The 15,905-nt window shown below is 53.8% G+C and overlaps 2 protein-coding genes across 13 annotated transcripts in view; both read right to left on the bottom strand.

Annotated features, from left to right (window-relative positions):
* Positions 1-1,826, bottom strand: part of Pnpla6 (patatin like phospholipase domain containing 6) — a 30,411-nt gene extending 28,585 nt beyond the window's left edge. For 2 of the 11 annotated variants that reach the window (XM_037198405.1, XM_028857332.2), the window contains exons 1-5: positions 1,591-1,826; positions 812-970; positions 620-679; positions 436-504; positions 21-108 (exon numbers count right to left, since the gene is read on the bottom strand). In XM_037198405.1, the coding sequence (XP_037054300.1) occupies positions 21-108; positions 436-504; positions 620-643 (181 nt within the window). In that variant the 5' untranslated portion in view covers positions 644-679; positions 812-970; positions 1,591-1,826. Of the gene's footprint in view, positions 1-20; positions 354-435; positions 505-619; positions 683-811; positions 971-1,590 lie in introns of those variants that run through there. The other 9 variants (XM_028857333.2, XM_028857336.2, XM_028857335.2 and 6 more) reach the window with 9 other exon arrangements.
* A 94-nt stretch (positions 1,827-1,920) lies between these two features.
* Mcoln1 (mucolipin TRP cation channel 1) lies at positions 1,921-15,555 on the bottom strand. Of its 2 annotated transcripts, XM_037198407.1 has the most exons (15): positions 15,404-15,555; positions 10,940-11,145; positions 9,552-9,719; positions 9,308-9,473; positions 8,596-8,704; positions 8,226-8,322; positions 7,942-8,041; positions 6,665-6,771; positions 6,403-6,552; positions 6,058-6,159; positions 5,451-5,525; positions 5,180-5,302; positions 4,435-4,650; positions 2,234-2,364; positions 1,921-2,138 (listed from the first exon to the last, which is right to left on the bottom strand). In XM_037198407.1, the coding sequence occupies exons 1-15, from the start codon at positions 15,432-15,434 to the stop codon at positions 2,102-2,104; spliced, it is 1,818 nt and encodes a 605-aa protein (XP_037054302.1). In that variant the 5' UTR covers positions 15,435-15,555; the 3' UTR covers positions 1,921-2,101. The 2 variants fall into 2 exon arrangements, with proteins under 2 accessions (XP_037054302.1, XP_028713172.1); XM_028857339.2 differs by lacking the exon at positions 5,451-5,525 and having other exon boundaries at positions 15,404-15,553.
* Positions 15,556-15,905: the final 350 nt, after the last annotated feature.

The following is a 15,905-nucleotide window of genomic DNA, read 5'->3' as shown; positions in this document are numbered from 1 at the left end:
GGGGGCCCTTCGATCCTCACTCTGCACCCGCAGCCTCCGCACCACCAAGAGGATCAGCACAGCGGTGACCAGCACCGCCACTCCGGCCCCGATCATCACGCCCAGCACCTGAGGAACGAACGGCACAGGCTGGGCACCGCATATCCGCCTCGCCAAGCCCTCCTCCAGGGCCTTTCGAATCACCTCGGCCCCGGAGGAGGTCGTATTCAGTTCATGACTCGGTGTGCCCATCTGCAGAATGGGTTAATGCCGGTTCCCTTCCCACCCCCCACAGGGGGGAGCGACGGACTCTCCCCTGAGTCTTGGTGTCCTGCGATGCATGCCGGGAAACGTAGTTTCGCCTGCACATACATCGTTCTCGAAGAGAGAATCGCGCGGCGCACAGCAAAGCCCACTGGGAGTTGTAGTCCGGTGCGCAAATTCCCCAACCCTTACCATTCCGGTTTGCAGTGGGGCCTCCATTGGTTGTTTCGGACTAGGTAGCAGGTCTGATAGCCTGCAGTCCTGGAAATCGAGGAGCAGAAGGGACCAGAGCAAGACGTCAATCAAGCCTACCCAGCCCCGACCACAGGCTTTTCCCCCCCCCCATCTCTTCTCACAAACCACGCCCCCTAGATACCTTTGGCCTGGGTGACTTCTCCATTCGCCGGGGTTGGGGTGGGAGCTGTTAGAGGGGGCGCTGCTGGACAGAGGGATGGGCAAATTGACCTCCCAGCCCGCATCTAGGGGTGAGACCAGCCCCCAGCTCCTTGTCGGACCCCCTTCCCTTACACATAAGACCGACCAGACTCCCCAGCATACTCATCCGCACCTAATGGCCACCGGGTAGCAGTGCTGGCACTCACATCAACAGCTCCCTGGCAGGTGCCCTTAGGCCATGGTCTCTTCTGAAAGTGGTTCCGTCCTTAGCCTTGGCTCTTCGTAGGATCTGACTAGTCTGGACTAACCAACCCTCAGGCTGGACGCTCTCCTACACCGGGTAAAGACTTGATGTTCCGCAAGCCAAGGCAACAACTGGACTCTGGGCTCCTGACCCAAGCCTGCCCCATCGAGGAATCTGGGAGCTGGGTCAACACTGCCCCGAACTCTTGGAAAGGGGGCCCTAAGGCCCTCGGGGTGGGATGAGCTCCCAAAGTGTGACAGGTTTAAGCTTGCAGGTTTAACTGTCAGGAAAGAGGAGAGTTACGGTGCGGAGCATCCCTGGGATTAGTGGGATGATGCAGGAGGTGTAACCAGGGACGCCGGAATTGGGGGAGGGTAGGAGGGGCGGCGCATCGGAAAGTTACTGGGATATTCGGAGGTACACACAACTGCTAACGAAAAGTCTAGGTGTTGGGAGGACACCTGAGCCTCCCGGAAGATACTGAGGGAAGACGGAACGCTACCGGGACTCTTCTGGGACGCTGGGGATCTTTTTGATGCCTTAGACTATTAATTGGAATCTAGAGGTATCACAGAGCCCTGAGATGTTACCTGGAAAATTGTTAGACTCACTACTCCCCTTCCGCACCTGGCTACCGAAGCGGAAACACTGGGGCAAGGAACTCGGGCATGGGGGTGGGGTGGGAGCATCGGAAAGTCGGGACCTACCCGGAATCAGAGGACAAATCGATCCGGGGCAAAGCTGAAGCTCGCTAACGGTCCTCGAAGGGACACCCTTGCTCAGTCGATGGAAACTCGGATCACCCAGGAGCTGCAACCAGTGTCCACCCAGCGTTGGCCAACACCCCTAGTTTCCCGTCCGCTGCCGCAGACGCGGCACCTTTAAATTATTCCACTGCAGGGCCCGCCCCAGCTCCGCCTCCCGCCATGCTTGGAAGGTCGCACTGCGCCAGCCATGCCTGGTGTGGCAGCCTCTTAAAGGAGCTGACAACTCCTGGTGAAAGCGCTGCCCCTCCCGCCACAAATTAGATCATCACGTTTATGTTCCCTTTTATTTCACAGCCACCCTACATGCCCTCCCTTCCCCAGTGTCCGATTCGACCAGCCCAAGCCCTCACAAGGCCTGTCAGAAGCAGATCTTTAAAAGCAAATTCTAAAAATAAATAAGCTGGGGTGCCAGGAGTACAGGGGATGAGGTCTAGGGGCAATCATCTTGGAATCAGTTCACCAGCAGCGAATGGTCCTCCGGGGAGTCCCTGGAAGAGAAGAGAAATGGGAAGAAGGGACATCGGATCTCTCTGCCACACACCCTAGGCTCTAAGAATCCACAACCCAGACGTGGGGCACCAACCTCCCACAGCAGCACAGCAGGCTGCAAGCCGAGCCACTTCCTCGACGGAACTTGCCAGACGTGGGACTATCCTGGCATTGTTCGATGTAGGCCTGGAGCTCACTCTTCTCTGTGCCAGTACCTCCCGGGTGCTGGGGAGAGATGGTCCCCCAAAACCCAGCATGAAAGTTGGTCCTGACCTCCAAGCTCTTCAGGTGCAGTCAACTAGGTATTCCACTGTTTCTCTGATGTGACTACCTGGGGTCTCACTTCTGGACCTTGTGGCTTGCTTCACCGTAGAAACCTTTCCCATCCCTGGATGTGGCCACAGGTCTCAGGTTTATTGGTTTAGTTAGTGCCCTGTGCCTCAGGCCAGGAGCCTAGACTGGGTATTTAGCAATCTATCTCTGGAGTTGGAACAAGATAACTCACAGCTATGGATGTAAGGCCTGAACTCCTGCATTCAAGGGTGCTGTATGTGTGTGATATCTGAGTGCTCCAGCAAGACTCAAGGTGGCTGCTCTGGGGCCTGGGGACAGTAATGTACCTGTGGTATGTCTATAGATCATCCATGTGGGAAAGAGTGCACACATCTGCTACCTACCAGTGACACAGAATGAGGCACGGTCCTAGGGAAATCATCCCATGACTTCCTGGGGCCAGCCACTATTTCCAAGCCCTTTCTGGCTACCAAGTCTTTGGATCTTCCTCTCTACAAGCATCCTCTCCCTTGGGCTCCCATCTCCCAATCTAGAATTCTTAGGAGACAAGGGGAATGTTCTAAGCAGCCACCTAGCCACACTGGCTTTTGGATACTTAAGTGTATTTGCTTTGTTTGGGTACCTGTGTTTAGCTACTGTGTCTTCTGGGGTGCTAGGAAAAAGTAGTTTTTCTGCAGGCTGTGGGAGGCTGAATGAGAGAAGGACAAGAGTTCTCTGTGGGGTGGCAGGGAGATTCACTCAGCAAACCTGTCCTAAGGAGTGTGGGGCGCACTGGGTGTCAAGTGGTCACCGTTCACCTAGTGTTAGTGTGGAAATGAGTAGTGCATGGACAGGTATGAAGGGAGCGTGGAAGGCTGCAGAAGGACCCAGTGTGGTTGGGTATTAGTATGAGTAGTGCATGGACAGGTATGAAGGGAGCGTGGAAGGCTGCAGAAGGACCCAGTGTGGTTGGGTATTAGGAGTATGAGTGTGGCAGGTATGAGGAGGTGGAGGCTGCAGAAGAACCTGATGTGGTTGGGTATTAGGAGTATGAGTAGTGCATGGACAGGTATGAAGGGAGCGTGGAAGGTTGCAGAAGGACCAGTGTGGTGGTTAGTATGAGTAGTGCACGACAGGTATGAAGCGTGAAGTGGAGAAGGTGTGGTTGGGTATTAGGGTAGGAAAAGCTTCTCAGCTGGAGAGGTGACTGCACAGCATTCGGGAAGCCCTGGGTGCCATGCCCAGCACCACATACACTCGATGGGTGGTAAGCATCTCCCTAAAGGCCCAGCACTCAGGTGGTGGAAACAGGACAGAAGTTCAAGGTCATGCTCCAAGGAAAGATCTTAAGAGGCCTGTGAAATGGCTCAGAGGGTAAATGAAAATGTCTCCACCAAACCTGATGACTCCACATGGTGGAAGGAGAGAACTGACTTCCACAAAGCTGATTTCCAAACACACTCTGCTGTGTACAACCCCCTCCTACTTCCAAATAAGTAAACGGTTAAAAAAGATCATATGGGAGAAGGAGAGGCCAGTGAGATGGCTCAGCAGGTAGAGACACTGGAGTTCAGGTCTACGACCCATGTGGTGAAGGAAGAGAATCAATTCTGGCAGGTTGTTCTCTGACCTCCACACATGTAACAAGATGTGTGTGTACATGGGTGTGTGTGCACACACACACGTAGGAGAGAGACAGTGAAACACAGAGAGACAGAGAAGAGTAAATAAAATACACCTTTTTGTCCCCCAGCAGGAGACAGGAACCTGTCCTTTCCCGCCCATCCAGCTGAATGCAGTTGTGATATGTCCTAGGCTTTCTTTCAGGATGACCCCAACAACTCCAACTAACCCCACACCCAGTTCCAGCCCGCCCTCTCCTTGGACTTCACAAAGCCTCTGAGTCTTCCCTGTACCACCTCCTGTGACCCCAGGACAACTCTGTGAAGCCAGGCAGCCCTGGGAACTCAGGAGAGGGGAGAGGGAAAACAGATTCCCAGGAGGAGGGTAAAGGTGGCCGACCTTGATGGTGTCGTAGGCGCCCGTGATGAGTGCGATGAAGAGACTCAGCACCATGTAGATGAAGAGGCTGATGAAGGAGTAGAGGTAGAGCTGGGAGAAGAGCCACACCAGGCTACTGCGACCCTGCTGGGCCTGCATGGCTGCGAACGTCACAAACATGTCGTCCCCGTTGATGAGCGAGAACAGACACTCGGAAACCATGGACAGCGAGCGGAACTGCAGGCAGTGAGGTAGGGAAAGAGGACAGGTGTGGCTGGGGGTGACCAGGCTCGCCAGGGATCAGCGGGCAGAACGACGGGCAGCTGGGGGTCATCGTCCATGCCAAGGTCATGGGGTTAACAGATGTGGCTGAATATGGTGGCACACACCTTTAATCCCAGCACTCTGGAGGCAGAAGCATGCATGTCTGTGAGTTTGAGGCTAGCCTGGCTAGCATGGTTTATATGGTGAACTCCAGGATAGTCAGGGCTACACAGAATAACTTTTTAGAAATGACAATAAAGGCTGACCTCTGGCTTCCACATACATGTGCATAGTACATGTACACATGCACTCACACGCATGAACACATTTACTTACACAAACGAGAAAACAAAACCTGCAAGTCTGTAGGTGTGGTACCAGAGGTCAAGGAGGGTCTTTCAGGTCATGGGGTCAACAACTAAGAGACCAGAGGCTGGGAGGGGGGTGGGAGCCTGGAGCCCTTTGGTGGCAGTTCGCAAACACAGCCCCCAGCAGCCCATACCTTCACGTGGTAGGGTCCCAGGACAATCCAGCCACAGAAGCAATAGCCCAGGTAGATGACGGCCACACAGCAACAGAAACGCATGACACTGGGCAGTGCCACCCTCAGCGTGGCGATCAGGATCTGCAGAGGGCCAAGGGGACCACAGTGAAGGCCATGCTCACAACCCAACTCGCTCTCAGATGGCAGGGAGGACCTCACCAATGTGGCCAGGAGGGCTGCTGAGAGTTTAGATAGGGCAGGACCCACCTGGGAGGAGCCTGGGACATACCACAGCTGGACTCAGCTGGATGGGCAAGTAGGGACAGGCTCCTGTGGTCCTGCCCAGGCACAAGGACGCGTGTGTCTGTGGTAGGTGGGTATAAGAAAGAGATTTGTGGTTTGGTAATGGAGCTCAGTTGCAGAGTGCCCAGTATGCGTGGGGCCTTGAGTTTGATCCTTGGCACTACACAGAACCAAACATGATGGCATACAGCTGTCATTCCAGCACTTGGGAGATGGAAAGCAGGAAGATCAGAGTCCAAGGTTATACCCAGCTATGTAGCAAGGCCAGCCTGGGTTACATGAGACCTTGTCTTTAAAAAAAAGCCAGGCAGTGGTGGCGCATGCCTTTAATCCCAGTACTCAGGAGGCAAAGGCAAGTGGATCTCTGTTGAGTTCCAGGCCAGACTGGTCTACAGAGCAAGTTCCAGGATAGCCAGGGCTACACAGAGAAACCCTGTCTCAAAAACTTTAAAAAAATAAAAAATACAGGAAGAAGAAGGAGGCTTGTGGTGGGTACAGATTGGCGGAATCAATGGCTGCTTTGTGTTCTTGGGCTTGTTTGGGAGGCTTGGGGCACATTCCACCCAGGGGTGGCTCAGGGGCAGGAGACTCACGTTGTACTTGTGGAAAAAAGTCAGGTAGCGGATGACACCAACCCAGACGAGCAGCGTGGAGGTACCCAAGAGGATGCTGCAGACATCATAGCTTGCGAGGTTCTGTGGGAAGAGTGAGGGGCGAAGTGGGTGGTGGCACCCGCCGGTGGGATTTGCTGAAGGAGACGGAAGCAGGAGGATCATGATTTCCAGGCCAGCCTGGGGTTACTGGCTGAGCGATTACCCACTACAGAGGGATCAACTCATAGTCATACTCTACCTGGGGGGAAGGTGGCCCCCAAACAGGCAAAGGCCTGGAGACAGAGACGGGGGGGCCCGAGAGCAGGGCACTGGCAGGACTCATACCTTTGCCTCGATGCCGATCTTCATGACAGTCCCCGAGATGGTGAGCACATCACTGGTAACCAATAGGATGTACCAGCCATTAACGAACTCCAGCCGTTCCCACAAGCTGATTTCCCGACCCCGCCGCCGCCACATGAATGCAACAAACTCCTGTGGGAGGAGCCCGGGTGAGGGTCTGTCTAGAAGCATCAGGCCATCGCCCCCACCGCGGCCCCAGGGCTGGGCAAGGCGGGCACCAGCGCTCGTGACACCAGGGGCTCACGTTCTGCAGCAGGAAGCCACGCAGCAGTGAGCGGGCACACAGCAAGAACGACAGGGAGCAGGTGAGGATGACCACCACATCAAACAGAAGCCGGAAGCTGTTGTCTCCTGCAGGAAGGAGGGTGGGTCCCATCAGAGCTCACGTGGGGCCGTAAGAGGTTGGCACCAAGGGTTGGGCCAGGGAAGGAGTCCTGGGGGAGAGGGTGAGGGTGTGTGTGTGTGTAGCTGGTTTATGGCTATCACACTTAGGGGTTCCCTAGCATGCACAGTGTCAAAATCCCTGATGAACACTGGTATGGAGCACACTTTTTTTGTAGTGTTAAGCCAAATACTCTACCACTAAAATACATCCCTACCCTGTTTTGTTTTGTTGTTTGTCTCAGAGACAGGATCTCATATCCCAGGCTGACCTCAAACTTACTATGTAGTCAAGGCTGGTCTTGAATTCAGCCTCCAGAGTCCTGGGATTACAGGAAAACTAATTTTAAAAAAATGCAGAGGCCGGTCGGTGGTGGCGCACACCTTTAATTCCAGCACTCGGGGAGGTAGAGCCAGGTGGATCTCTGAGTTCGAGGCCAGCTTGGTCTACACAGTGAGATCCAGGAAAGGCGCAAAGCTACACAGAGAAACCCTGTCTTGAAAAACCAAAAAAAAAAAAAAAGAGCAAAGCACTGAGAACTGAGCATAGGGCCCCATATCTGCTAGGAATTTCTCTGCTACTGAGCTACGTGTCCAGCCCATTTTGTTTTGTTTTATTTTGAGATAGGATCTTGAACAGCACAGGATAACTTGGAATTAACTGTGTAGACAGGACGACCTTGAACTCCTAATCCTGGTGCTGTGAGTATAGGAAAATATATATATGCATGCAGTGCTGGGGACTAAACCTAAGGCCTTGAGCATGCTAGGCAACCACTGTACCACTGAGCTACAAGCCAGTTATCTTCTTTTGCTTTAAGATAAGGTCTTTAAATTGCCCAGGCTGCCTTTGAACTCACTCTGTAGCCCAGTAGCCCAGGCAGATTTTGCATTTGTTATCATCTTACATCAACCTCCTAAGTAATTGGGATTACAGGCCTGGCTCCTTGTGACCGACTTGACTGGGCTCAGGACATTCCTAGGCAGGTCAAGGTGCCTGATCAACACTGGTCTGGGGTTCACAGGCAAGGCCTGGAAGGCAAGGGGCCCTGGATAGAACTATAGGAGGCCCAGGAAATGCCTGGGAGAGTCAGGACTGTTCTCAGGGTGGTGGGGGCATCTGAGGGTAGGAGAGTTTACCATGTCTGGAGACACTGGGGTGTTTACACTCCTGGATGTGGGCCTGGGTCTCCAGGCGGATAGGGATCCGCCCACTGTGCGCTTTATTGTCAAACGTGATCTGAAGGGGTAAGAGCAGAGTAAGCCCGAGCAACCCCAAGCACCAACCCCCGGGTCCCACGACAGACGGTCCAGGTCCTGGTCTCCCGCCCATCACCCTCATACCAGCTTGGGCGAATGTTCCTCAGATGCCCCTTCCCCGGGCGGGGGGAGCTTGGGAGTCCCGGGACCACTCGTTTGCTCACCAGGACACTGAAGGTATAACAGTCTGGGATCTCATTGTTGATGAGACTCTGCAGGTTAATTGTCTTCAGCTGGAAGTGGATGGTGACGTTGATCAGCCTATCGGGGGAGGCTTGGGTGAGGGGCAGGGGCCCGATGTCAGTGGCTCCTATCCTGTGCTGACTCTGCAGCTAGCAGAGCAAACAGCTTACTCAGCTGCCCGGTCGGGTCACTGTGTGGTAGCCTCACCCCCCACTACCCCCACCACCCCCGCCAACTCCGTGAAAGTGGCCTCAGATCCAGACATCCGGACCCTTGTCACTTTCACCCACCCATCCTCAGCTGGACCCTTGAGCCCCTCCAGGAATCAGCCCCAAGAGGAAAGGGCAATACTTGTGGAATTTCAGGGTGAGGTTCTTGTAACTGGTGCTGCTATCCAAGAGATCCAAGTCCTCAATGGGGATGTCGGGGGGTCTGTCAGGAGGATCCACCTGGATACAGTCTGAAGACAGGTAGTCACAGGAAGGGCTCAGGGAGCGAGGAGGCCCAGGCCAGTCTCCAACAGTCCCACCAGGGCTTCTTCACGGTATCAGCTCCCACTTTATGCTTTATTGCTTTTTTCTAGCACTAGGGATCAAGCCTAGAATTTGTGTGCTAGGCCAGAGTCCACCAGAGCTACACCTCCAGCCCTTCCCTTCACACTTAGCCTTCCTGCTGCCTCCACCCACACCAGGGTATGATCTGCCTTATGCTCCACAGAGACCACAGCGTTCCACAGGCCCTCCAAAAGTTCAGAGAGCGGATGATACGCAAGACAATGCCTGGCTCTTCCCGGGGCATGCATTTCACTAAGCATGCTGCATATGTCAAATTATTCATGTTTATACAATCTGATCACACAGACGGACAACTGACAAGGTCAGGATTTTAGATCCTTTTTTTCTTTGTCTCTATTTTCCTTTTTTCCACAGCCTCACCTTTAGCCCCTCACTGGGGGATTCTAGGCGGGCTCTCTATTGCTGAGACATATCTCTAGCCCCCAGGTCAGGGTTTTAATCCTGGAAACCTAAACTCCCAAAAGTTAGGCCCTGCCCTGGCTACTTACCAGTGACTACCCTTGGGTCAATGTCAAAGGTGTCATTGGCTGGGTCCACGTGGCCACGGTGGTAGTACCTCTGGCAGAGAGCCAGCGCCGAGCCATTGGCCCAAGGACCGCCCCCACCACGGACATAGGCATACCGGCCCAGGGACACCTCAGGCAGCATCAGGTACTGGGTAGAGGAGAAGAGGGTCAGTCAGCCCCACCTGTTCTGCACAGTCCTCCCGAGCCCTCCACCCGCTCGCTGTACCTGGTCCACAGCATAGAAGATGGCCTGGTAGAGCTGTTCCCGCGTGTAGGCAGCAAAGGTGTCTTCGGCCCCGTCAGAGTAGCCCAGCAGGAAGAGATGTCGGAAGGCAATGGTGTTCTCTTCCCGGAATGTCACCACCAGCTGGTTGCTGAGCCCGAAGAGAATGAGCTGCCAAGAAGGAGCCGGAGGTTGGCCCTGATAGCATAACTCAGCAAGGCACAGTTAGAGGCAGAGGAAAGAGAGAATCCAGGAGATGTCCCCTGGGGTCAGACAAGGCCCTGCTGGTACTGCAGGGGGCAGCCTGTAATTTGTTACTCAGTCAAACACAACCTTGACCCCTGATCTTCCTGCCTCCACCTCCCAAGTGCCGGGATGACAGGTGTGCACCATGCAGTGCTGGGGTGAAACCTAGGGCTCCATGCATGCCAGGCAAGCATTCTACCAGGCTAACCACATCCCCAGCTACTGTGAGGACCACCACGACCAAAGGCAACCTGAGGAGGAAAGGGTTAATGTGGCTTACACTTTCACATCTCAGGTCATCACTGAAGAAAGTCAGGACAGGAACTCAAACAGAGCAGGAGCCTAGAGGCAGGCACTGAAGCAGAGGCCATGGAGGGGTGCGGCTCACTGGCTTGCTCTTTATGGCTTGCTAAGCCTGCTTTCTTATAGAACCCAGGACCACCAGCCCAGGGATGCTCCACCCTAAATGGGCTGGGCCCTCCCTCAGCTATTATAAACTAAGAAAATGTCCAACAGGCTTGTTTACAACCAGGTCTTATGGAGGCATTTTCTCAATTGCGGTTCCCTCCTGTCCACTGACTCTAGCTTGTGCCAAGTCATATAGAAACCAGCCTATACACCAGCTCCTTGTATTTTTTCTTTTTTGCCTTGAGCAACATGGCCCTCTTCACTTCTCGATCCTTAAATTCCATGCCACATCCATCAAAACATCCCCAGTGCACAGCACCAGGTGGGTACGACTAAACCTCACAGCAGTGGTGAACTGTCAGTGTATGTTTCCTGATTGACAGGTAGTGTGCCAACCCAAGCCTCCAGGATAGGCACCGTTGGTCTGCTTTTGCTGAGAGGAGATCAGGACAGTGTCAGATTGACTGGGTTCAAATGCCATCTACCCACTGTTCAGCCACGGGGTGACTTCACACAACTCTTAACCTGTGTGAGCCTCAAGGGCATTAGGGTATACAATGTGTGCTTCTGGGAAGCTACAAGGAGCTATTGAGCACCGATCTCAGACTCCTTCCTGACTGGTAATGCCACTGCTGTTGCCATTGCCGTTATGTGGCAGCAGGTGGCCATTTTAGGATGAGAACAGGGCTACAGTGGCTGTGGGGGCACTGGCAGGAGCCCCACCTGGCTGGTCTCACCTGCACAGTGACCACCAAGATCTTGACCACCTGCAGCATCAACTTGCAGGGCTTACGGCCTTTGGCCCGGAACTTGTCACAGGGGCTCATAAAGAAGTACTTGAGGCGGCGGCGGAGGTCTTCCTCTTCTGGGGGTGTTGTTGGGACCGGTGAAGTCCCGATGTGGGTCCCATACCCAGGATTGGGGGTCAGCAGTCGCTCCGTCTCTAAAAGAATGGGGAACGATAGCAGAAGATCAGGATGGCCATTACCCTCTCTGCTTCCTTCCCCAGCAAGTCCCACCAGTCCTACAGGCAAGGAAGAGCGTAGATGAAGAACCAGAGCTCAGCAGGTGAGGTGTTTGCCACCGAGCCTGACAACCTGAGTTTGAGCCTCTGAACCCACATGGTGGAAGGAGAGAACCCATAAACTCATGCACACATACCCAATAAGTAAATGCGATAAAAAAAAGTATTTTAAAAAGAAAGGAAAACCAGGGCTGGCATGTAGCTCAGCTGGTAGAGCGCTTGCCGAGAACACACAAAGCTCTGAGTCTGAGCCCAGCATAAGAGAAATTGAGCATGGCGGTGCACATCTGAAATCCCAGCTCTCGGGAGCTGGAAGCAGGAGGACCAGGAGACCAAGCACATCTCTGGCTATACGGTAAGTTTGAGGCCAGCTTGAGCTACGTGAGACCCTGATGAGAAGGGAAAGGCAAATGGAGATGACAGAGGTAGGAAGAGGAGAAGGCACAAGCTTATGATCCCAACACTGGAAAGGTGAGGCAGGAGGATTACAAGTTCTAGGCCAGCATGAGCCATACATTGAGAGAAAGAAAAAGAAGCCTGGCAAGGCACACGACTATAATCCTAGCACTCGGGAGGTAGAGGAAGGAGGATCAGGAGTTCAAGGTCATCATCCTCAGCTACATAACAAGTCTGGGGCCAGCCTAGGATTCGGTCTCAAGGAGAACGGAAGGGGGGTGGGTGGGTAGGCAGTAAGATGGCTCAAAGAGTAAAGATGTTTGCTGTCAAGCTTGACGATCTCAACTTCATCTTCCCAATGAAGCAATGATCATCCTCCATAAACTGAGAACTCAAAACAAATCAGAAAGCCTTTATCTCAGAGCCTGGATTGGGGCTAGCCAGAAAAACCCACCAGTCTTTTTGTGGGTTTGGGGGAAGAAAGACCAGCTTGGGCTGAGCTGGCTTCTTGGAGGGCTTGGCAAGGCCTCCATGCTTATCCCAACTCCAACCTACAAGTAATTAGCACAGAGCAGAGCCCACATTCCGGTGTTCTCAGGACAAATCCCCCAAGAACAAACTTTGAACCCATTAGAAACCAGCCCATCCCAGGCCACAGGTCTGGTTCTAACAATAATAAAGGCTAGCATGATGATTCATGTCTGTCAACCCAGCACTCAGAGGTGGAAGTTCAAGGTTTGCCTGAACTACATATGGAAACACAGGCCAGCTTGGGTTACAGCCTGACCCAGAACTCCACGACAGGGGCTGGCGAGGTGATTCAGTAAGTAGGTAAAGGTGCTTGCTGCCCAGCCTGACAACCTGAGTTCAAACCCTGGAACTGACATGGTGGAAGAAGAGGACCAAGTCCTATACGTTGTCCTCTGCAGCCAACTCACTTCATCACCCTTCAGGGGCTCACACAGCCAAGAGACAAATCCCAGCCTCAGTCTGCCTCCCCCAACTCTTCCAGGAACTGGAAATTAGAACCCTCTACCCCTCAGGCTGAGATGCCGAAACAGCTTTGAGAATCCTGCCGGACGCAGCAGGGAAGAGCCCGTTCTTCTCTTCGGTGCATAGCTAGGTCTCAGGGACACTGGGCTCACACCTACAGTGCAAACACTGGAGAGCTGGAGGCAGGAGAGCCGGGAGTTGTGGGCCAGTGTGGAAGAGCCAACCACGAGCACAAGGACCAAGTTCCCAGGTGGTAGCAACTGCTGGAGTCCCAGCCAGTCTTGGTACCTGGAAGCCTAGAATTGTCTCTAACTGCCTAGTCACCTCCACTGGAAGACCTTTCAGGCCTCGGTCGGTGTCTCTCTCTCTCTCTCTCTCTCTCTCTCTCTCTCTCTATATATATATATATATATATATATATATATATATATATATATATATACATACACACATATGTATATATGCATATATATGTATATACATGGAAAAAAAACGAAACAAACAACAACAAACAGATGTAGTCCAGGTGGCTTCAGACTCATTAGAATTGAAGATGGCCTTAAACTCCTGATTCTCCTGCCTACACCTCCCAGATGCTGGGATTAAGGCATGGCTCTGCTCCCAGCTTTCACCCTCTACCTGACAAAGTAGATTTCCCCCCGTTAATACAGGGTGTCACTGGCTGCCTTTAACTCACGGAGATCTACCTGCCTTTGCCTCTTGGGCCTGCGTGCTAGGATTAGAGGCATACACAACCAGGCCTGGTGAAAACAGATTATTTTATTTGTGGTGCTTGGGATGGAACTGCTTGTACATGGTATACCAGCATTCTATCTGTGAACCACTCTTTTGGCTCTCAAGCTGCCAGGAGGAGGCTGGCCCACGTCACTACTTGTGGTTCCTCAGGTCCAAACCTGGCTCCTCCCTGTTTAGTCTAGGTGAGCTTGTTTACAAGCTAGTCGGGAGGAAAGCCAGAGGCAGGCTGTCACTCCCTAGCTAAGATCACAGCCAACCCATGCCAGGCACGACTAGTCAGGACTTCCACAGGAGTGTCTGTAGCCAGTACACAGTGGGGATCAAAGTGAAATTTCACTCCAGAATTCCCCATGACAGGTCTGGAATCACAACTGGGGGCACACAGTCTCAGTTTAGGGAGACAAGACTGCAGGGGAGGGAGCTGTAACTGAATTAGTCCCCCGGATTCATGGAGGCCATCCCTCTAGCTTCCTGCTTGCACTTCGGGAAGCCGAGCATTTGGACACTGGCTGCCGGAAGCAAAACCCTGGAACTCCTGTCCAGGTTACTGAGTTCCAGCAAACTGAGCAATTGGAACTTTGGCTATAGCTGAGGACATAGCTCAGTGGTGGCGTGCCTGCCTAGGAAACATGGTCCTAGGTTCAGGCCAGAAGGAGGGAGAGGAGGAGGAGGAGGAAGACTCGTTTAGACCTGTAATCCCAGTGCTCAGAGGCTGAAGAGAGAGGACCGCACATTCAAGTCTGGTGTGAAGGTGCACACCTGTAATTACAGCATTCTGGAGGTAAGGGTGGCAGATCTGAGTTCCAGGACTGCCAGGGCTACACACAAAGATCGTCTCAAGACAAACAAAAATAAAACAGGTTCAAATCTGGCCTACAGAATAAGACATTGATCCCAAACAAAACAAAACCATCACTAACAAAATCCTTGGGTTTCAAATACTGTCCTAAAAGGAGAAGCTGGCTGCCTGCCTGAATTAACAAACTCTGAGCAGAGACTAGGTTGGGGAAGGCAACACTCTCATAGGTCACATACGACTTGGAAAGAAATGCTCCATAATAGCAATAATAAAGCCATCCACGGTGACACATGTTATAATCCCAGCACAGACGAGGTGGAAGCTGGGGTTATCAGAAGTCCTGCCCTCTGAAGCTGGAGAGGCTTATGCCCACCCACACAGTCCAAGTTCTCGGGACTATCTGCCTCTCTTTCACAAGGCAACTAAGTTCGTACTGGCCTTCGGGGTGAACAAAAAAGCTCTCTTCCAGAGGTCTGAAAGGCTGGTACCCACCCACTGGTTCTAGGAACCAACTGCCCATTTCTCTTCCATAGGGCAGCTAAGAAGTCTGCACCAGACTTTAGGGGGGAAACAGAGCGCAGTGACAGAGGTTGGAAAGAGGGTGTCCCCCCATCACCCAGTTCGGGGAGCTATGGAAACTCACTGCTTGAGGCCAAGCGATGCTGGTACCCATCTACGACCCGGGTTCTGGGTACTATGCAAGCTCTCCACCTACTGTTAGAGATGTCGGTACCCACCCGCCACCCAGGTTCCCATGGGGACTCCAGGGAACTTCAGAACTGGAAGCTGGGAGCTCATTGCCCAGGTTCCATGCGCCTTCTGCCCTTCTCTCCCCTACGAAGCAGCTGGGAAGTCCTCACTGGGCTGGAGGAACGGGAAGCTGGGCGCTCGCCGCCCAAGGTCGGGGATGTCGATGCGCACCCGCTGCCCAGGTTCTAGGAGGCATCTGTCAATCTCTCCCCCATAGGAACTCAGAGAAGTCCTCACTGAACTTCAGAACGTCGAAGCTGGATGCTCGCCGCCCAAGGTCAGATATGTCGCTACCCACCCCGACACCCAGATTCTGTGGAAGCTCTCCGCCTGAGGTCAGAGATGCTGGTGCCCACCCGCCGCCCAGGTTCCAGAAGCCGAATGCCCATTTCTCCCGTACTGGGCTTGAGCAGCGGAGCCAGGCTGGGCGCTCGCCGTCTGAGGTCGAGGAGCCGGGCGCGCCCTCCCGCCGCCCGCGCTCACCTGAGCCGCGCCGGCCCGCCGCGGTGGCCATGGCCGCACGGTGAGCGCGGGGTGCGGGCGGGTCCGAGCGCGCGCCACTGTCACTGACTGCGGCCTCGCTCCCTCCCGGCGCGGCTTCAAACCCTTCGCATCAGCTGACATGCGCCGCGGTCACGTGAGCAAGGCGCCTGAGCTGACCACGTGACGAGTTCTGACCCAGCCTACGAAGCTGGAGCCCGGCGTCCCCACCCATCCCCGCAGTGCGCATGCGCCCCCTAGCCGGCGCCTCACGGGTTAAGAGCAGTCAATCTCGCGGTCCTAGCACCGACCAGCAAGGCTAACAAAAAAAAGGGTCTGTGCAACATGCTGGTTCCGATCTGGTTCCTCGTGACTTCTATGTCTACAGCTTGACCTGTTACCCTCCGTGGTGTCCGGTGCTGACCCTACGTCCTAAGCCGAAAGTATCCTCCCATTTACTCCCAGAAACCTTTTCTGTCTCCCATCCAGGCTACCAGCAAACTGT

The sequence above is a fragment of the Peromyscus leucopus genome, chromosome 23 (genome assembly GCF_004664715.2).
Source record: "Peromyscus leucopus breed LL Stock chromosome 23, UCI_PerLeu_2.1, whole genome shotgun sequence".
Lineage (NCBI taxonomy): Eukaryota > Metazoa > Chordata > Mammalia > Rodentia > Cricetidae > Peromyscus > Peromyscus leucopus.
The sequence above is the reverse complement of the archived record's forward strand: the minus strand, read 5'-3'. Positions and strand labels throughout refer to the sequence as shown.